Here is a 22,684-nt window from a genome sequence, read left to right on the forward strand (position 1 = left end):
CAATTTATTTATCATGAAATATTATAATTTTAAAGATCTTCAACAACACCTACAATAAAGTATATTTTATAATGAATTAACCATAATATATTTAAAAACAAATTATTCATGTTGTCTAGATCAAATATATTCACATGTCATTAAGAAAAAACTTATCATCACACTAGTTTGTTGTGCACGACTAGTAAATAAGTATACAAAAAATAAAATAACTATTTAGAGAAACAAAACACATAAAGACAAAAACACAAACTCAACATTAAGCTAAAAAATAATATACATAAAAGATTACAATTGTCAAGATAGGTCCCCTTGGACATAAACACCTTATCCTTATAAAGCGGAAAAGATAATATATAAAAAGTTACAAAATCTGTTAGAAAAAATAAATAAATTGAACTAACTAATAAACAAATGATGTTGCAAGCACCAAACATGACTAATTACAATTAATTATACATCTATTTTAGAGACAAACTAACTAAGGTATGATCCAAAATATTTTAGTTTGCATGTTTAAATTAATAACATATCCCATAACATATTTAGTTAAGTTTTAAATCTCTTCTAAATTTAGTATTTTTAATTAAAATTTTCTGAAAAAATTAGTTATATTGAATATTCAATTTTTTTGTTTATATTTTTTAATTAAGTTTTTGTGATTTATTTTTACTATCAACTAATATGACATATATGGTACCTTGTTTGGTGACATCTTAAAAACTACATGATTAAATTTTAAGTCTTTCATAAATTTTGTTATTTTAATTTATTTTTTTATTAAAAAAGTATTTTATTGAGTATTAAAAGTCTTGATATTTTTTTCATGTAAATATTAAAATTTTAAACACTCAATTAACATAAATGATTTAACATGAACTCAATTAAAAATATTTAAATTTATATGAAAAAAAAATTAAAATTTAATTATGTAATTTTTTAATTTTTATATAAAGACACATAAACAATAACAATGTAGGCTAACATCAATCCAATTGATAACAAAATCAAACAAAGATTCAGAAACTTAATACAAAATGGACAAATTTATATTAAAATTAAAACTTAATTAAACCGAAATAATATAATGTTTATTCCAAACCAATTATATGCACTTACAATTTTTGTAGTTATTTATTTTATTTATTTTTACTTTGTTTTTGCTTAATTTAAACCACTTCGTTTTTTTTCCTACAGTGTGCATTATCTTGTTTTTCAACACCCAATCCAGTGTTGTACATTAAAAAACTCCCTCACTAAATACGTATAAAATCTAATCTCAAAATAAAATATCTTTAATTTCCTATTTAACATCTTTAAAAAAAATTACACACACACAAATAAAAATACACAGTGCCGTGCCCAAGCATCTAAAATTTTCTTTAGGTGATCTTTAAATTCGAACAGGTTTGTGTTTATTTATCGTTTAGAAACCCAAATTTGTTTTCATATTTTAAAATTATTTTTTCCTTTAACTAGCATTGTTATACTTTAATTGCACATAAAAAATGTCTGACTAAATACATGCAAAATGTAAGCTTAGCATAATTATATCTCTAATTTCCTATTTAACATTTTAAAAAAAGATTACTGAGGAGAAGATGTAGTGGGTATCTAAAATTTTGTTTTAGGATAAATCATAAAATCTGAAGATTTTTGAGTGTATCTTTCTGTTTTTAATAACCAATATAGGAAGGAGATTTTTTTAATTTTTTTTTTATCTAGACCCCACGCGAGGAGACAGGGTGAGGAGGCACCACCACGAAACGCCGTGTCCATTTCCTATTGGAGAGCGCAGACAGAGCGTAACCTAATTTACAGCACTGTGAACCAAACACGAAACCCGCGCCGCACAGGGATAGCACCGACATAATTATAAATAAGTAAGGGTAATTCCGTCAACGCATATTATTTGCCATTATCCCCAGTTCTCCCTCTCCTCCAATTCTCATAATTCATCAACGCCGATAAAGCAAAAACCAAAAATACAGCCCTACACACACACATAGATTAAACATACCCCTGAGAGAAAGAGAAAGAAAGAGAGAGAGTCCTTCGATCTGGTTGTGATTTTCTTCTACTGCTCAACTCAACATTTACGCGCTCTTCCGCATTTAACCCTAACCGACCTATTGGACCTTCCCCTAAATTTTTCTCACATTCGATCTCCGCGATCCGGTGCGAGGACTCTCTCTATTAGGGTTCAACCGCTTCATTCTCTCTCTCACTCAATTCCTTCTAAGTAGGGTTTCTGTTCGCGACGCGCTCCACTTCTCCCGATTCAACTCCACGGTTAGGGTTTTGTTGTTTCGTGGTTCGCCTCCGCGATGCCGCGTAGTTCGAAGCACAAATCGAGCAAGCACAGTTCTCGGGACGCGAGGGAACACTCCGACTCCGAGCGAGATTCCGGCGCCAAGGATCGGAGGAGCAAGGAGGAGACCGGTAACGCGAAGGCGTCGAAGGATTCGGGTTCCGGGGAGAAGCGGAGGCTGGATTCGAAGGAGGCGCACGGGAACGGGGAGTACTCTGACGAGTACGCGTCGTCGTCGAAGCGGCGCAAGGAAGGCGGCGGGGGAGACAGGTGGAATGGTGGCGAGGAGGGAACGAAGAAGTCGAAGACAACGGGGGATTCGAAGAGCAGGAGGCGGGACGGAAGCGTGGGAGTCTACGGTGAGGGCGAGGAGGTGAAGAGGAGTAGCGGTAAAGGGGATGGGAAGCATAGGGATTCGGCTTCTGGGCGAAGCAGAGAGGGTGCGACGGAGAAGGAGAGGAAATTTAAAGAAGGTGGTAGGAGTGAGGAATCGGTTGATGAGCAAGAACAGCGCGTTTCCAAGCAGGTCTTTGAAATTAATGGTAAGGTAACTTGACTTGATTGTTTGGCGTTGTTGCATTTGTAGTGCCGTGACATTTAAACTGAAGCAGTTTTTGCGCATGTATGCGCGTCTTAAGAAAGATTAGCATGGTAATGGGATTGATATTTGACTTTCGGCTGTGTGTGTTTTGTTTGGAGGAGAGCAGCAGGGGTAAGGCTTTTTAAATAATAGCTTAGTTTTGAGTATAAGCGACCTCCGATTGCTCTTAGTTTAGGAACAATGGGGACAATACTTTGATTTGACTGGTTGTGTCTGCTGCCTCTCTATAATTTGTGAGCAGTTTTGGAATTCTTTGTGACCGATTTGACTTGTAGCTGATGACTGTAAATTTGAATGTCAATTACAATTTCAACTCATTTGAATGTCAAATTCTCAATTTATCTGCTCTCGTTTGTTTGAACAGACGTACTCTTTAACAGTTGTAATCTCTCCTTGTTCCACACATTCTGTCTGTTGTAACTGTTTATTCAATGTCGGTACTCATGAACAAGTCATTCCAACAATTTCTTGTCCCGTGACATTCTTTTTGAAATGTAGGTCTAATGTTATCAGACTTGTTTTTCTGTCATTGCTTTTCTTCCCTTTCTAATGAGTTAAACTTCTCTTCCTTTGATCGTGAGGTTGTTGGATGATGAACAGATGGGTAAAGAAAATTGATGGATTGATTTAGGTTAGAGTATTTTAGTTGAGTTTCTCTGATTAGTGCATGTATATATTGTTTGTTGGTGTTAAGCGCTACCTTATGTGTTGGCCCAAACTGATTCAAATGCGTGTTACATATGTGTGATTAAAAGTAATTCACATAGTTGACATTTTCAAATCTTTACATGAAGAAAAGTTTCATTCTAGGTTGGTCATATTATAAAAGCTGTTAGATTTTTCCTTTTCTCTGTCGAATAATATAGGCTGACAGTTGAATCCTGTTGGCAGATTTCTGCATTATATATCTAAAATGAAATGATAAGTCATTAATGTTAAGTTTCTAGTCATTGGTTGGACGTAGAAGCAATGGTTGCTGTCTGCCTTTTCTGTAAGCAATTATAATTAGATTAGAAACGTCAGTGTAATCTAAGTTACACTATTAAGTTTGACCTCATCCTGGAATCTGAATGTGAAGTTCATATTATCTAAAACAATGTATGTTGCATACAGGGATTTATTGAGTTTGAATTCTCTCTCTTTTTATTTTTATCAATAATGGTGGAGTCTGTTTATGAAAGAGAGACAATTTTACTGTAGGGACCTACTCTTATATGTGTTGTTCTCCACATTATTTACATTTATAAATGCTCTATGTGCTTATTTCTCTCATAATACGCCTTATGTTAGTGATATAAGGAAATAATATTTATCTTTTACCATATTCATGGTCAATTTTTTTCTTGGAGTCCACATTCATTTATGCAAAGCTTGCTTTAAGTTCATGGATTATTTTCTGCTTTATATGGTAATGGACTGATAAATTGAAGCTGTTTAGAATGATTGAATGCAAAATTTAAGGGTGGTGTCCTTCAATGGGGGATAGACTCGTTGGTTTTGGGGAAATTTTAAGGTAATTGAAATGAATATTTTTACAGGTAAAATGCTATCTCCAAAATATCAATATTTCATTGCTTAGGTTTACGTGGCTTGGACCTGAAAACTGGTCATAAAATACATCAATATGATTTCATTTAAAACTTGTAATGAAATTATTTTATGAGTATTAGTGGCAGCAATGATGAAGAGTATGCTACACAACACCAGGTTCTTTAACCTTCATTTCTTGTGAGAACTCAAATTTTCTTATAACTATCCATTGCTAGAGTGATCCCCCTGTTCTGCATTATTCTGTTTCAGATTTGGTTTTATGTCATAATTTGTTGAATTTAAATCTCTGTTGTGTTGAGTGGATTTTTTAGTATATTACAGAAGATAATTTTGCCTGACAACCTTGCAAATGAGAGGCTGTTTTTTACTATATGATGAAAATTTAGTGAATTTGATTGAATATAATTACTTTGTGTGTTTTAATATGCATTGTTCATGTGCATGCTTGAATCTCTCTCTCTCTCTATATATATATATATATATACACACACACATACATCCTCTTGCTAACTTACTCTAGTATAAAGGATTTTGTACGAGTAAATCATGCCTGCTTATCTTGTACTTGGGTGGGGTACACTTTTTTGCTCTGGTCATTTATGTGATTTTTTATTGTGTACATATGTTCAAGTTTTCAATTTCGTTTGATCCTTTTAGAATGAAACATATAATGCATCATATCATGTAATTTTAATTGGGATTCAACTGGTTCATCCTACCAGTGGTTATGATTAAAGGTGTAATTGAACATTTTAGGATTGTTTATGTTTCACTGCCCGATGTTAAAGTAATGCTAAACAAGTTTCTACCTATGTCTCTAGGGTAGTGGTTGTGGATTATTTGAAAAGTTAAATATTTGTTTGTGTATTTGGTCTATAACATAACTCGAAATGTCCTAAGTTCAACTTTTTTCATATTCTTTCTTGTAACTCTTCCCTTTGGAGCACACCATTCCTTCTGAACTTTTGTTGTATTCTTTCATACGATCTACTCGGATTTGTTCAGAAGACAATTATTGATTTTGATCTGTGGTTATGCAGATTCAAAGAAAATGGAGGAGTTAAGAAGCCCTGAACCTGATAACCAGCTTGAGAGGCGAATGAGGAAGAAGAGGGATGACTACAGTGATGGTGATAAGCATCAAGATAATGTTGGGGATGGTTATGATAGACATTTATCTTCTAGGGATGAGGCCAAGGATGTTAAAAAGAAGGATGATAGGCGAAAGGAAGAGAAATATAGGGACAAATATAAGGAAGAAATAGACAGGGAGAACAAACATCGACATGACAAGCAACGTGATGAACGCCCTGCTAAAGATCATACTACCATTAGGTCTGATGATAAACACTCTAGGGAAGAAAAGAATAGTATAGAATCAAGGCAAAAGAGAAACAAGCTTCCAGAGAGTGACAGGGACCGTGATCGTGATGGAGATCGTGATTTGGATTCTGTCCGTGATCCTGAACACCATAGTGAACGAGAACGTGATCGGGATTATGATATTGACAGGGATCATGATTATGATAGGGATCGAGATTGGGACTGGGATCGTGAACGAGATCATGAACGTGAACGAGACAGAGATCGTGACCGTCGCCGTGACCGTGACGGATCAAACTTGGATGACAGAAGTACTAGAGGAAAAGACAGTGGAACAAAGAAAAGAGCTTTGGATGACCGTGAAGATTATACTGACTCTAAATCTAGAGCAGTTAAGAGTTACTATCCTGATGCAGAGAAAAGGAGTTTAAGCACCAGCAGAGCTGATTCTGATGTTGACAGAGGAAGATCTCAACATCGACAAGCTCATGCAGATTCAACTGGGACTAGCAATAAGCACAGATCTTCTCCAGCCTCAAATACACATAGTGGCAAGGATGACTATAGGTACTATTTAATTTTTATTTGAAATTTGGTTGAATTATTGAGTTTATTTTGTAATTTTCAGGTGGAGATTCAGGAAGTAGTTTTTTGCACTTTTGGTCTGTAGTTTTTCAGGGCTTTGGTACTTTGATGTAGTAGCGCTATAGTATGATTTCTGATCAAACAATTCATGTGTTATTTTCTCTGAGGAAGTCTAATAATTAGCGTAAGCTTCTCATTTATGATGGCTCAGCTGAGTGTAAAGATTAACCTTCTAGGCAACTCATGGCATTAATAACTTGGTTTTACACTTTGGTATAAATATGGGGGGCATTTTTAAACTCAAATGAAGAAACTTCCCCTTTATCATCAGCAGAAGTAATTAAAATTAGTTTGATTGGAATTAAAAGTTTAGCTTGCACTCATTAAATTTTATGGTTAGCTGTAACTATTACCTTTGCATGGGAATTATAGCATACGATCTATAGTAACTGGTTTCTATTACCCCCATGTTTCAGAAGTGCAAAAGGTGAAGATTCAAAGTACAGAGACCCAACAGTAGAGCAGAGAACCAAAGGCTCGAGAGAGGGTTACTCCGGGACATCAGATAGAGGTCCTAAATACAAATTAATGGAAAAACCAATTAAAATAGATGAAAGTCATGCAGGAGATTTGTCAACTGAAAGGTCATCCAGTACCAAGGCTTCACCTGGTGGTCTGATGGATAGATCTCCTTCATCAACAAGCATTGATCGCAGGTATGTGAACAGGAGCAGTGTTAGGCGGAATCTTGAAATTGATGAAAGTGGAAGGAGGAACAGTACTGATGGAAGAGATTTCCCTACTTCTGATGATAGACTTGGCAGGGAGTTGGCTCTAGATAAACCACTATTGGATGAACCCTCTCAGGCAGATTCATCTTTATATGGTAGGACTAGTCAGAGCAATGCACCATTGATTCCTCCTCCACCTGGTTTCAGAGCTACCTTAGATAGGCCTTATATGGGTTCTTTAGAGGATGATGTGAGAGATAACTCTAATTCACGATTCAGAAGAAGTAGTGAACCTGGCTTTGTTAGAGGGCATGGTGGCAATTCGTGGAGGGCAGTTCCAAACTGGAATTCACCAGTACCAAATGGATTTGTCCCCTTCCCACCTGGGCCTGCGCATGGAGGTTTTCAAACAATGGTGCCACAGTTTGCATCTCAGCCTATTTTTGGTGTTAGGCCTCCAATGGAAGTTAACCATGCTGGCATTCCTTACCATATTGCCGATGCTGACAGATTTCCAGGTCACTTGCGCCCACTTGGGTGGCCAAATTTGATGGATGGTACAGGAACGGCTCATTTGCATGGATGGGATAGTAGTAATGGTGTCTTCAGAGATGATCCTCACATGTATGGTAATTCTGATTGGGATAGGAATAGGCATTCAGCAAATAGTCATGGATGGGAATCTGGTCCAGAGACTTGGAAAGAGCAGAATTGTGATTCAAAGAAGGAATTGCCTTCCCCGGTCTGCAAAGATGAATCAGTTCCTGTCGTGGTTGATAATGGTTTAACTGATCTGACAAGTCAGATGTCTCAGGATGAACATAACCGACATGAAGATGTTGAGAAATCTCCTGAAAGGAAGTTGTCCAGTCTCAGTTCTCCAACTGAAGTACAACTGCACTCTTTGTCCTCAACCCTTCTTGAAAAGGCGCCTGATACATTGACACCAAGTGATGATACTTCCCTTTTCAGCCGTTTCTACCTTTCCAAACTTGACATTTCGGTGGACTTAGTATCACCAGAGTTATATGAGCAGTGTATGTGTGTTCTGAATGTTGACAAAAGTGCTTCAGTTGATGCAATTGCCAGTACAGAATTATTATTGAAGGTATCTTAGAAAACATTTTTGCTTCTCATTTTTTTCCCAAAAATTTAGAACTTCCATTCTAACTGAATTTTTTCTAGGTTTTTTTTATTTATGCCTACTATATAGCTTAAAGTGATTTAGAACAACTTGTTATTATCCTTTTAGTGAAGTGATTTTATTTTAAGTGAAGTGGTTTATTTTGTTAAATTTAAACTGTATTTATTACACTATTAATAATGCAACAAAATGGTTCCTGACTCAGTTTTTTCTGTCCTGTGAATTGACAGAATTGTTCGAGAACACGCCAGAAATATGCTGCCACCTTATCAAGGCGTCCACCTTTTCCAGAAATTGATAATTCTATCTTCCAGGTAAAGCTACTCTGTCAGTTGCATTAATGGTTACAGAAATGATCTTTAGTGAATAATGCTGATATTTGTAATTTTATTGATATTCTTTAACCCTTAATTGTTGTAAAAATTTATTGGTAATGATAATGAACATTTGCGTTTATAATTTTATCTTCCCAAACTCTCCATTTGTTATGTTCTATGAATGCTTAAATACTGAATTCAGTATTCTTAATGAGTGGATATTTTCTCCAATTTTCAGATAGCCATGAACCTCTACAAGAAGCACATGGTGAAGCTGCCTAACAAGGGGGAGGTAGACAATATTGTGGTATCCAACATAATGCAAGTGGATGATGAGTCGATTCCTATTCCTAGTTTGGAGAATGGGCATGCTTCTGTCTCAGCTACCAATGGGATAAAAGATGTGCCAATGCCGACATTAGAATCAGGCAAAGTGGAAACTGTATCTCCTGCAAAAGAGCAATTGGAAGAGATCAATCAATCCTACAGCCAAATGGAGCTAGATCATGATGATAATAAGTCTGGCATGTCCAGTCCATCTTCTGGTCGTGTGGACCAAGCAGCAGCTGTAGCAGGTTTGCAAGAGAAAGAGCCCGAAATCACTGCTGATATGGTGGATTCAGGGGATGCAGAGGAGGATTATTCCTTGGCCGCTAAAAATGAAGCTCAGTTGGCCTCCACTTTGCTCGGAGAGGGTGATAACATAGATTGCAAAGCTAAAACTACTGGTTTTGCCCGTTGTGCAGATGAAAAGCTTGGTTTTGGTGACACAAAGGTTAATCCTAATCCCTTAATTGTTGAGGATGGGTCTCCCAAAGCTTGTGATGCTTTGATGCCTGGTTCAAATGAGTCTGAGTCACTAATTTTAAGCCGGATACATCATTCTCCTGAAAGTACACATTGAGACAATTTCTATATCTTTCATTGCTTTTTATCCATCAGGTTTAATTTCCTTCCTCTTTTTGTTGCTTTCATTTTGAGCGAGAATAAAAGAAATGGCATTCATATTCCCTAGAATTGAGCCTTTCAAATCCCCATGCATGAGTTTTCTCGCAGTTCGTTACTCTTTAGCATTTCTTCTTCTCCATGCCGTTGCAGTAATCTGTCCTCTTGAGTTGCGTGCTCTTCTACACGAAGACTGCAATGCAGCTCTAAATTTCACTTCATTTTTATGAAGTTTTTTCCAAAAAGAATTTGAAGTGGTACTACAGTTCCTTCCATGATTTCCTTGGTTGTTTCATGTTTTTGCCTTTTCAACCCGTTTTCTTTCTCTCAACATCGACTTATATCATCAAACCTCGCTTTCTTCGATGTCTTTTTCACTAATTGTTTTAGAAATGCTAGTAATATATTTTTTGAAACTTTTTCCCATGCATATTTGTAATTTCTGTAGTCTTGGTTTATACTAAATAATATGCTTTTTAATCTCATTTCGTTGCGTTCCGTTTCATTCTTTAATTATGGAGGGTCCACATGAATTTTTCCCCAATCACAAATTATGTTGAGAAGAATGTGTTGCTTGCATTCTCTAAAATCATATCGAAACAGGTTTTGAACACTTTTAGACATTATAGGTTTAAACTTATTGAAAACTGCCAACTTTGGTAGGTCTTAATTTTTATTTAATGACTTGCACATCTTTTTGTAGGTTTTAATAATTTTCAACTTCGAATAAAGTGTTCAGAAAAGTGTACCCTATTAACACCCCTCGTTTATTTGGTATAGTTGTTTGGTATTTTTTTTAAGTTTAATTTATTAAGTTGAAAGTGAAAATGGTATTACAGTAGGTTCAATAAGAGTTTAAACACGATGTTAATAGAAAAGGGATTTATATTGTCAGATATTTTAAGATTGTTATATATTTTAAATTAGTTGATTTTGTAATAATGTTAAAGTCATACTTAAGAAACCTAATAATGAATTTTAATAAAAAATGGATGCAAAATTCAAGGAGATTGAAGAAATGATAAATGTTATTATTGTCTAATTCTTTGACCTAACTTATTTTTTGGATGTTGGATCTTAATTTGCGTGCAATTTAATAAAAGTAAAATTATGTATTTTTTTAAAATATGACAAATATTAGATTTAGATTTTACCCAAAAAATTATATGATTAAGTACTCTTCATATGGTGTTATAATTTGAGTTCGTTCTATTATCACTGTCATATTTAACTAGGGATTATTATTACTGTTATTGTTGCTTATACTACACAGGTAGGCAGGTGTTTACATGCACACGTTGAAGAATGAAATTTTGATGCATCTTATTTTCGTTTACAGTTTTATCACCTTCCTTATTTTGCTGTGATATTTGTTGATGTTTAAATATAGTATTATCATAAGTATTAATTAACTCGAATGTTAATTTTAGCAACTCAAAAAGTAAATTTATTGTTATTTATTAAAAAATATTTCTTTAATATTACAAAGTTAATAAACAAACAATAGTTAATAAAGCTTTTTATCGTTTCAATGGTATTGTTCAAATGTTAACTACATGATACTAATAGAAAATAAAATAAAAAATTACACGTACATTATGAGTTGAAATACTCGATAAATGTTAAACTATGTACTTATTTATAGGCTTTTAAGTCTTTCGACCCCATATTTTCAAATGATGTTATTCTCCTTAAACTAGAAACTAGTTTTATTAGCCTGAGTTAGGTGGTTATTGAGTAACCATTTTGGAGAAAAATTAAGCTGATAAAATTGTAACATATAATAATTAAGAAACTAATTAAAATTATGTTTTATTGAATAAGAATAGGACAAGAAAAGAAGTGCAAACTGATCGAAAGAATAGAAATGTAAGAAAATATTTGGTATAATTATTTTTTTTCCTACGTTAATGGTTAATTTACTATAGTTTCAAAAAAACAATTTGGTTTTAATATTTATTTAAAAATATAAAATTTGGTTTTTTCGTTAAATTGGTATGAATGTCATTAATTTGAGATTATGTGGCAAATTACGTGTCGCACCGTGACAGTTTTATTTTCATCAAATTAAACAAAATAAAATAATTAAATATTTTATTTATTTATTTAATTATGTAAGTTTCAATTGACGAGTTTGGTGTTTATTGAATACTCCATGATATTAGGAGTATATTAGGAGTAGTCAACAACACACTTCTGTTGACAGCATAATGAATGTTGAACTTTCTTGGAAGACACTACGTATTGATTGAAATAAGGGGACAATCTTAGACAACGTGGTGCTATGTTGTGTTTTTTTTTTTTTATATTTATAAAAAAGAATAGTGTTACACTCTTCTTTATTTACAATTTTGAGATTTTGGTGACAAAATTTGGAACATAATTTATATCAAGCCACCCTCTTTAATAATGGTCAAGAGAAGGATGAGTCCTCGAGACTATTTATGGAGAGATTTTGAAAAGTAACTAAATATCTAAAATCTCAATCCCAAAGTCAATTGTGAATTTGTATGAGCTGAGAAGGATAGCAACAAATTTCATGGAAGTTGAAGAGTTCTATGAATTTTAGAATGAGGTCCAGGCCGTGAACATACCTAAGAAGGACAAGGAGAAAAAGAGTTCAGGCCAACCTTACTCATTAAATAAATCCAAGAAGAATAAAAAACTTTAATTTTAAAAAAAAATTTAAATATCGACTAATTTTGACTTCTCAAAAGATGTTTACAACTCAAAATGTCTGAAACAATGTCAATATTATTAAATATTGGATCACTTAATTGAAGAATACGAAGAATATTTGTTATTCAAAGATAAGACAATTTTTAGATGTTTGAAAAATAAATATTAATATTAGTTTATTTTTGCTGATAAAAAAAATAGTTTATTTTCTCCACAATGGTTTTAGCTTGCATTTTTAATTCTTTTTTATATTTTAATTTTCTATATCTCAGCGATCGATGATGATGAGAAAGAGAGTTGTCATTTATGTATTTTTTCGATTGTCTTAAATAATCTATAAAAGTGACAATTTTCATTTTACTCTTTTGATTTAATTATTTTATATTTTTATAATTTAAAAGCTTTTTAAATGGTAAAATCTGAAAACTAAAAGTGTGTTTTAAATTACATTATTTTAAAGTTATTTTTAATTAAAAAGTGTTTATAAATTTTAGAATTCGAAAGCTAAAAATAACTTTATAGGTAAATCTGGAACGCATGTCTCCCTTCTTTCCATCTCTCAGCAGCATGAAGGAGACAAGAGGGTCGCTTTCTTATTTCTCTAAAGAACTTCTTCTTTAGCACTGTGTAATTCGAAAGTTTTTAATTGTGTAATCTAAAAAATACTTTAACTTAAATCAGAAAAACACTTTAACTTCAAATAAGAAAGCAAAGTAGAAGTTTTCATATTTAGAAAATAGTAAGAAATACCTTCTTACTAACAAAGATGCACAAATATCATATAGTCGAGGTTTTTGACTAAACCTTTTCTCAATAAATATTTTTCCTTTCCATTTTAAGTGTCCAAATTTAAAAAACACTTTATTACTATTTCAATTTTTAAAATTCAAAGTAATATTAATTACTTTAATGATTTATACTTTAAATATTGTTTAATTCCTAATTAATTTATGCACATATATATATGTGTAAAAATAAAAAGTAATATATTTCATTAAAGTAAAAAGGCTACTTTTTCCTAAATCTGCCATTTAAAAAATATAAAATGTAGTTTATAGTTTTAGTTATATAATTCGAAAGTCTTTTAAAAATTAGAAATTAGTATTTAAAAAAAATAAAATGTAGTTTATAGTTTGAATTATATAATTCAAATGTCTTTTATAAATTAGAAATTAGTTTTTGAGTTATGTAACTTGATTATATAATTTTTGGATATGTAATTAGCTTCCGAATTATTAATTTAAAATATATTTAAATTACATAATTTATAAGTTTATCTCAAATAAAAAAATAATTATATAATCTGAAATACTATTTTTAAAAAAAATATATTTTAAATTACATATTTCCAGAACTTATATTAATTTTAGAATTATGTAATCTGGAGATGTGTGCAGGCTAGTAAATGGAGTCCTGAATTAGCTGCTGCTTGCTAAGTATGGAAGGAGATCAAATTTGAATGGAAGGAGATCAAATTTGAATTCCAAGCAATGGATATTTTGGATTAATTGCAATTAAACTCGGCACAATCTTTTCCTAACACTTTCAGATTCAAAAATCTAGCTTATCTTCAACCAAAGTTCCAATTGATGTCAGTTTCTAGCCTTCCTGTAATTCAAAAACTTACAAACAGTTCCAACACCCCAGGTACTGTTATCATCGATGTCCTGGAAGTGATGATAATTTTTTTCCTTATACATACGCCTTTTCAGAATACAAATAAACACGTTTGAAAAATTGTGAAACGACGTGAGTAAGCCATTATATAAAATTTTAACAGATACATGCCACGATATTACACACTCTACCAATGTACGGACACTGTTTCATGAAATGTAGATTCCAAACATTCCAGCTATTAATAACCAAAATCTTGAAACACTATCAGTGGCTCCTGTCTTGGTTAGAGTAATGGTCATAAATTCACAATAAAGTACAATAAAAGCTACAAAATATGGCTCATTGTCCTACTATCCCCACTCATCTTCCTAGTAGTGCACAATATTGTGCAACTATTTCCCCCATCAACTCTGGAAAGCAAATTGCTTCCATTTCACACGCATACCAAGTGAGAAACTACTAGAAAAACAGTAATCTTCAAAATTGTTTTCTCAGATCAGTCCCTGGCGCTGTAAGTCAGTGTATGTCTTTTTATTATAGATGTTGCCTTCTTTGTCTTCATACTCTTCCTCTAGATCTGGGCGCCACTTGTTTACTCCTTGTCTTTGCTGTATCTTCTTCCAAAGGTCCTTTGCTTCCTGCAACAGAGTAGGATAAGATACTATAAATCCTCACTTTTTAATTTTCCATCCTTGCAATCCAACATGGAGCTGAAGATACGAAATACAATAAGCATAAAAGGAGTACAAACTGCACAAGTCCCTGAAAATAAGATTTTGCCAATTATGTCTGCTGCTGGACAAAGTTCTAAAAAGCAAATTCCTTTTTGAAATTGCAATGAGCATTCCACACAAGCGGAATCTTATTGAAATGTTCAGGTGTTATGAGAGATTAAATGTCCTAAACTAATTAATAATCAAATCATGCACTCATAATATTGGACACAATTTTTTTAAAAGTTATACATTTCAAACTTATTAATAAATGGGTTCTACTAACTAGTACCCAAAAGGAATTCGTTAAGGAATAAATAAGAAGTTCATTGGAAATCACAGCAGGAGTGCATTAGCAACATTGGATATTCCACTTTCTCATAAAAGAAACTTTTGATTTATTGACTTACAAAACAGTAACATCGAAGAAAATTTTAACACTGGATAATGAAGTTATTTTTCAATTAGTTATAGACCATGGGAAAAATATATAATGTTGACGTGGACTATTTCCATTTGAAATCATGAAGGACTCAGACTCAAACAAAAATAAAATAATGGTGTCGTATACACAAAAGATGAAAGTAATTTATATTTTGCTTAAGAAATGACACAGACTGACTGCCTGCAAGGGAATGAAATGAAACAAATAAATATATGCGTACCTCAATTGATGTGATTTCATTGAAATTCTTGGTATTCGGAATACCAAGACACCGCATCCCATGTTGATGGCGCCATTCTTTAAAATGTCGTTCAAAAGCCCGACGGCCCCAATAACTATAGTTCCCACATATCTCACACTTAAATTCCTGAAATACATATTTCCCTTCATTTAATAATCAAAATACTGAGCTAATGAAATGTATAAAAAAATACTGTGAGACACAAAAGAAGTACTATAACAAGTCCCTACCCTTTCAATCAGTAAACAGATTTATCTAATGTGACATGATTCTACCAACTAGTAGCAGATGTAACAATAATTTCTTTCAAAATATTGATTTAAGTTTCCAAAATTCTAATGCTAAATAAATAATACCTGACCCAGACCATGTAGCTTATATAGCCAATAAGGTATAGGTTTTCCATCCCACCCCATTGGTAATTTTAGGGGATTATATATCTGCTGCTCGTCATCTTCGCTTTCAGTGTCCTCTTGTGTCTCTTCCTGTCAAGATAATATAACAAACAATTAAATGAGCTCACTTTTAGAACATAGACGGAAGTAAACGGCCAACATCTAACTGAGGTATGGAAAAAGTCTGAAACTTCTTTCTCTAGTAAATAGGGGCTGTGAAACTTAATAAACAAAAGTTTTTATTTGTCCAGGATTTTCAATGACCCAAAAAGAGACAAAGCATGTTGTGTGCACCTAACAGTCAATTCTTTTGATATTTCTCATCTCAATCCCAGTAAATATTTTTTTCAAGTTAATTTTTGCTAGGTCATTCTTTTTCTCTTCAACCCTTTCATAAAAAATGCCTGTAGATGATGCAATCTAACAGCATACTCCATTCTAAAACAGATAAGTACAAGATTTAAAGTTATACTGGAGCCGGTACTGCACACAAGTTTACACACAGTTTCTTAATGGTGGGATACAAATCAAATTATATTTTGGGATGAATAATTCAAAAAGTACTATTATTGATGAGTAGAATGGAGAAAAGCCATCTTGGGGACCATGTTGAACCCAGCTATTACTTGAATGACTGTCAATTTACTCAATCTTTGCCTCTTTAGATTTTAGTTTCTCAAATAAATAAATAAAACACCACCAGATGCTTATAAGGCAAACAAGAAATGCATGTGGTATATTTATGGCATCCAAGATACAAAAAGATATCATCTAAAAAACAGATGTTTTAAAATAGGTCCTAAATTAATCCTACAAAACTGGATTAGGTGAGAATTGACCAGGCTTTATAAGTTCGATTTATGTCATCCCTAGTTCATGTGGGACTAAATACAACCCTCAAGGCTGCAATTAAGGTGCCTTCCCAACAATTAGGTTATTGCAATGGTGAATCAATAAAACTAATTTGAGAAATTATTTTCAAAATTAATGTAGCATGAATCACTATGTTTTTGAGGATCATTACATTGCTTTGACTAAATGACTAACCTCCTCACGTTCTGCTTCCATTTCTTCATATGTTAGGGCCTGTTTCTTTACAACATTGTCTTTTGTTCGAGCAATTGTCTGTGGAAGGGTCAGACAAATTATCCAGATAGAAACTTTGATAAATGCAATCATTATACATATCCAAAATGCTGAAAAGAAGACTTCAATGAAAGTAAACCAAAGGAAAATAACCAAAATGAGCTAACCTCCTCTAACAAATCACACAGTTTTTCCATTTTAGCTTCCATCAATGCAATTTCTTTAGAATTTCCATCTTCTTGTGGAACTGCAGCAACCCTGTTCTTTTCTACACCACGTGTCCCCTTAGCAAAATGCTTTCTCTCCAACTTTTCAAGAGGTGTGTGCTGCATGAAAAAAAATTTGTCAAATACCCAGATTTACTATACAGATCAAGGTTGTCAAACTCGAGAGTCTACGTAGACTCGTGGGAGTTCCGTAGGCTCGACTCATAAACTCGTAAGAGTTTACTTCACATGATTTTTTTTAATAATAAATAACTACATTTAGTCATGAATGAGAATTATATAACTTCAAAGTACCTCAAATAAAGAAGTTCATACAAATACTACAGAAGTTAAATTGTTGAAGTCATAGAAATTAAATAATTAGAAATGGACAAATGTCAAGTTTCTATGTCCAATCCTGTAATGATATCCTCTCCTCCATCATCTTCATCTTCATCACAATCCACATTGGCATCAAAAGTTATATTTTCAAGATCAAATGCATCTAGAGTTGGAACTCTTATTGCTATAGTGAACATTTTGACCAGCACAAGGTTCAAAGTCCTCCCTAGTTCCAGCAAGATGATGCTTGAATCTAAATATTCCTCCACTCACACTCTTTGGACAATAATTACATTTCACCTTATTACCATTTCCACTAATATCTATCCCATACTTCCATCCAATATCCGATCTATTTCCTGAAGCATTTTTACTTCTACTAAAAATAGAAGATGCACTTGGATTGACCCCACTTTAATTTGATCCACTCCCAGAGATTAGCTCCAAATTCAATTTCTGCCAAAATAAAATAAAATTTGCAGCAAGTTTTCTCAATTAAAAAAAACAAAGAGCATTCCAAACAAAAAAAAATAAAATCTGCACCTCAATTAAATAAAAAAAATCCAATTTGGAGTCCATCTTGTATTCTACAGCCCAATAAAAAAAACAGAATCCTAATTCCCTAAATCACACCACGTAACAATGGAACCCTGATTCCACACACCACATCCCTAACCTTATATGATGAACGGCACCTCCGACACCACGGTCAACCTACGACCACCACAATCGCTGCACGAACCCCCACCACCCCGCAACCTAACCGCCACCACCGCACAACTGCTCCGCTCGATCGCCACCATCGCTGCAGTTGTTCAGAGAAGACAGACCACCTCCGCGCACTCCACAAAAGACGCAAAGTGAAACCAAAACGAAAACGAAACGCGAAACCCTAAAGGTCAGTTTATTTCATTTAAATTTCGCAAAACCCTAAACGCGACACCGTTTTGGGTTAAAACGAAAACCCAGTTGAACTCGCCAACTCGGAGCAGACTCGTGAGTTTGAAAGAGTTCACTCTGATTCTGCCGAGTTTAGTCAAAAACCGAGTTTACTACCAAGTTAACTCGGTAAGGGTAAGTGGAAACGTGAACTCGGACAAGGCAATGAGTTGACTCGCGAGTTTGACAACCATGATACAGATATATTGCTTATGGGCAGGGCTTCAAATCTACTTTAAACAAAATTCAATCAATCAAGGTCTCCTAGAACAAATAGAATTTCGTAGGTCAAAGAATTTTAATTTAATTTTGATCTACCATGGACAATGGAAATGCCACTTATGATATAGATAATGAATTCACACTTCCACGGTATTATTCAAATGTATTTGACAATGGACAAGCTGAACAAATAATGAATTTCCAGTACTTAAATAAAATAGAATCAAGCAGGGATGATGTTATATATCATGCCAAGAGCCAATTATATACACATTAGCTAGTGCTCCAATAACTGTAATCGCTGATAAGGGTAAGAGACCAGAATGATGGGTCCAAGTAAGTTAAAACATAAGGAACGGTAGCCAATAGAATTTTGACTATGATAGAAAAGTCACTAAACATCCCTTATGACACTAATTTAGACATTTAGAGATATCATCCCAAAGATAATTCCTACTTTCCTACTTCCTTCCACGAAAATAACAAAATATATAAAATATTGGGAGGAGTGCAGGAGTGAATTATACCATGTAGGGTTAGAAATTACCTTTGTGAGGAAGAGCCTCTCAGCCCGTTGCTGGATAGTACCACCAGTCTTAAGCCCCAATGCAGCCAGAGCCTATCACATCAAAATGAGAAGAAAAAGATGTAATCAATTCTTCAATTTTATCATAATTGATGGTGAATTTTCCCATTGACAAGCTACATTGTTAATGGAATGCATGCCCACACACAATTATACAGAGTCTTCAATTTTACCTCCTTTAACCTTTCAGGACCCACTTCCATCAGCTCTTCAACAGTACTGTAATAATCAAGATCAATGGTAGAATGCTCAGCAGGTACATGTCCATTCTCCTGATTGTCATTTTCCCATCCCCGTACCTTTCCAGCAGCCCAATTTTCTTCAAATTCAGTTGTTACCTGCAACAATTGTGTTAGATTCACCCTCCCATATAAAGAGAAGATGAAAATAATGCACAGGGAATCCCCATTTCAATAAGAGGAACATTATGGGCAAGTTTGCTTTAAATTCTCTTCATAAAAATTACTTCGAAAAATTGTTTGTTTGAAGCTTTAGAAAAAAAAATAGAATCAGAGAAAAATAAACAGATTTGTGATTATTTACAGAAGACCTTTTGAGTACTTCTGGGGGAAAATGATAACAAACTTTTAAAATAAAAAGTACTTCAATAACAGTAACCACACAAAAAAAAAAAGCTTTTTCTTTTTATAAATTCCTTAACACACTAAGATTAACTTCCAAAAATTACATGCACACCTTTCCATTGTGCAATATGTCATTCAATATTACTCTATCCAAGAAATAAAGGAACAGATTTGAAACATGAAGCAGGAATTGCTGAAGATGACTTTTGAGACTTAAAATTCCATACTTAGCCAATAGTCATGCATTTGTATATAGAAACTATATAATATTGAAATCATAAAAGCCTTTCAAAAGTTAACTTGCTTTAGTTCAAAAATATATAACATAAGTGAAAAAGGCATTGAAAATGGGACCACATGAAAGAAAACGTAAATTACTTAACAAATACAACAACCAAACTTTTCTTCACTTGATAAAGGCAAAAAGACACCACGATGTTTTGATGTAAATCATGTCTATAGACAAATTACTGACCTCTATCTATATCCTTCTTAGAAGTTTTCCCTATAGTTTTTAATGACTTCATCTATCTCTTGAGATCACATTACCCTGCATCTAATCTACTAATATCCTAAAACGGGTTTCTACATGTCTTGTCCACACATGCCCTAACCACCTAAAGCAAGTTTTCACCATTTACAACAAGTGCCACAACAACTTAGTCCTTATAATAAAAACACCCCAACTAAGCAAATAATTACTACTTTTTCATAGAGGAAAAGATATTGTAATAGAAGGACGGAGAACTTGGAAGAATTGACACAAAACATATTACAGGACACGGTGATAGACCAACAATATCACTGGATTGAACTGAAACAAAATTTTCAGATATTAAATCGAATGCAAATCATTCACAACTAAGACTTCTGAAGTTTCTATTCCCACATTTTGATAATAATGTGATGAAAAAACTTACAAAGAAAAAACATGTACATATAGTGATGCTCAATATTGACATGAAAATACTACAAGTTTAAAACAGAGGTCATAGAAAATTAATAACCTTTGAGAAAATTCGATCAAGATCTTGCAGGGGCTCGGTACGCTGGAAAAAGTATATCAGATACTCCAAAAGATTCACCATATATTCTCGGTACTGTCTGGAGATATTAAACAGCAAAAAATTAGAAGCCTGTACAAATGCAAATTTCATACAAAACTAGGATCCACATAAATGCCAAATAATTGTCAAAATTAACTCAATAGAGTATACATTCACCTGGTCATTTTCATTTTGCGGGGAATCTTATTTGTGTCTGAGAAAACATCAACATATGCAGAATACTCAAGTGGCTCTCCAAACTTAGAATTGACATACTGATAATATAATTCATGCAGGTCTAAGTATCGACCAAGAGCTTCCTGAAAGAAAATTTTTACAGGATCATTGGCCAGAAAAAGCTATAGGAGAAGAATTATCAGTACATGAAAGTGACATGCCTCTCCTCTCGGTAGAATATGTTAAACTTCATCTTGCTTATTCAATGTCTCAAAATAAAAAAACTTAATCTCAGACAGTACATCTTCACAGTTTTCCTAATTTATCGACAAACTATTTAAATGATCAATCCTACACAATAGATTACATAAACCAGAGTATCCACATCAGTTGCCAGATCTATTCTTTAAATTATCAAGAATCCCCAAGCTTGTTTGTCCCACATGCTAAGCCAGGTTAAATTTCACTAAATGGATCCAGCATTCTTTATTTATTATTTTCAGATTAAACACAAAGGAGGAGGGAGGGGGCGAGAGAGAGACCTCTCCACTAAACTCAATTTGAGGTTCTTCTTTGAGAACCGTTTCATAATCATCATTGGCGTCAACAACACGTGCAACCGGGTGCTTCCTATGATACTCTCGTATCTGCAACACCACAGAACAACAAATCCGTTATTCATAAAGTGATAAACCAGTAACAGAAGTAAAATAATTGTGAGAACCTAGCTCACCATATCCAGTTAATTATTTTTCAACAAAATCTAACTAGATTAAATCCCCAATTCTCCCTTCAGTTCCACATAAAATTACAATAATAAACCTGCACAGATACAAATTTAAACACTAAACAATTTCGATGCTTCACCACTTAAATTTCTTTGATGAAAAGATAACTCCATTTCATCTAAAAATTGATAAATACGAAACAAATTTAAACAAAAAAGGAAAAGAAATAAACGACCTCCTTTAGTCTATCATAAAAGGCACTGAAAACGTTAATTCCAGAGGCAGTTTGGCCTCCGAGTGCAGCAATCTCGTCCTTCCTCGCATTGTCGTTATCCTCATATATTCCAGTCTGAAACGTAGAAAAGCAAGCTAGGTCACGATGTGAAAATGGAAAAAATAAGGGAAAACCTAATAATAAGCAAACGTACAAGCTTTTCAGTGGTGGAGGTAATGGTATCGATCATGTTTCGCACACGGTGACTCTGATACAAACGCTCCTTGTTGGTGCCAGGCTCATTCTGGAGCTCCTTCACTATCAGCCGCTCCAACCGCTCAACCTCCTCGTGTGCCGCCCGCGTCACTTCCAGCACGGTCGACGACATTCTCTTTCTCTCTCTACACTTCTCACTCCTCACAAAAATTGCTGCAAATAATTAACCCAATCACTCTTGGGCTAATGTTGGCCCTATCATTTCCGACCCGATAGTCTCAACGGGCCAACTAAATGAACTTTCGGATCTACATTTTTCTTCCTGCACCCCCATAATATTATGAAAAGACAAAAATAACCCTATTATTTTTTAAAAATCCCAAAATGCACATAAGACCCATACTACTATTTCTTCTTCCTTTGCCCACATACTATACCTACGAATTCCATTTCTCTCTAAATAGTGATAGCGTTGCTCCATCTCTTAGCACAAGAAGGTATTTCTTTTGGTAGTAGTCGATAGTGTTTTGGATTATCGTTTCCGCAGTTTATATCAAGTATTTCAGACAATGTTTTTGTAATTTTATGGAATTAGAAATCCGTATTGGTTTTTTCACATTCCAAAATTGGAAATCTATAATCTTCTGGATTGGGAAATCCGTAAATCTTCTAGATCCATCAATCCATAACATAAATTAAACTTCCAAATTCAGCAATCCAAAAATTAACAATTTATT

General features: G+C 33.7%; 2 protein-coding genes across 2 annotated transcripts; one reads left to right on the plus strand and one right to left on the minus strand.

Moving 5' to 3' along the window:
- Positions 1-1,758: 1,758 nt before the first annotated feature.
- On the plus strand, positions 1,759-9,580 carry LOC137820074 (uncharacterized). Its single transcript, XM_068623858.1, has 5 exons — positions 1,759-2,853; positions 5,504-6,353; positions 6,848-8,210; positions 8,477-8,560; positions 8,802-9,580. Exons 1-5 carry the CDS (start codon positions 2,328-2,330, stop codon positions 9,465-9,467), a joined length of 3,489 nt encoding a protein of 1,162 aa, XP_068479959.1. The 5' UTR covers positions 1,759-2,327; the 3' UTR covers positions 9,468-9,580.
- Positions 9,581-13,924: 4,344 nt separating this feature from the next.
- LOC137820678 (splicing factor SF3a60 homolog) lies at positions 13,925-22,375 on the minus strand. Its single transcript, XM_068624861.1, has 12 exons — positions 21,946-22,375; positions 21,753-21,866; positions 21,332-21,436; positions 20,790-20,932; positions 20,574-20,670; positions 19,156-19,320; positions 18,944-19,015; positions 16,855-17,013; positions 16,649-16,726; positions 15,563-15,691; positions 15,186-15,332; positions 13,925-14,445 (listed from the first exon to the last, which is right to left on the minus strand). The coding sequence occupies exons 1-12, from the start codon at positions 22,117-22,119 to the stop codon at positions 14,299-14,301; spliced, it is 1,530 nt and encodes a 509-aa protein (XP_068480962.1). The 5' UTR covers positions 22,120-22,375; the 3' UTR covers positions 13,925-14,298.
- Positions 22,376-22,684: the final 309 nt, after the last annotated feature.

Source organism: Phaseolus vulgaris, chromosome 9 (assembly GCF_000499845.2).
Source record: "Phaseolus vulgaris cultivar G19833 chromosome 9, P. vulgaris v2.0, whole genome shotgun sequence".
NCBI lineage: Eukaryota > Viridiplantae > Streptophyta > Magnoliopsida > Fabales > Fabaceae > Phaseolus > Phaseolus vulgaris.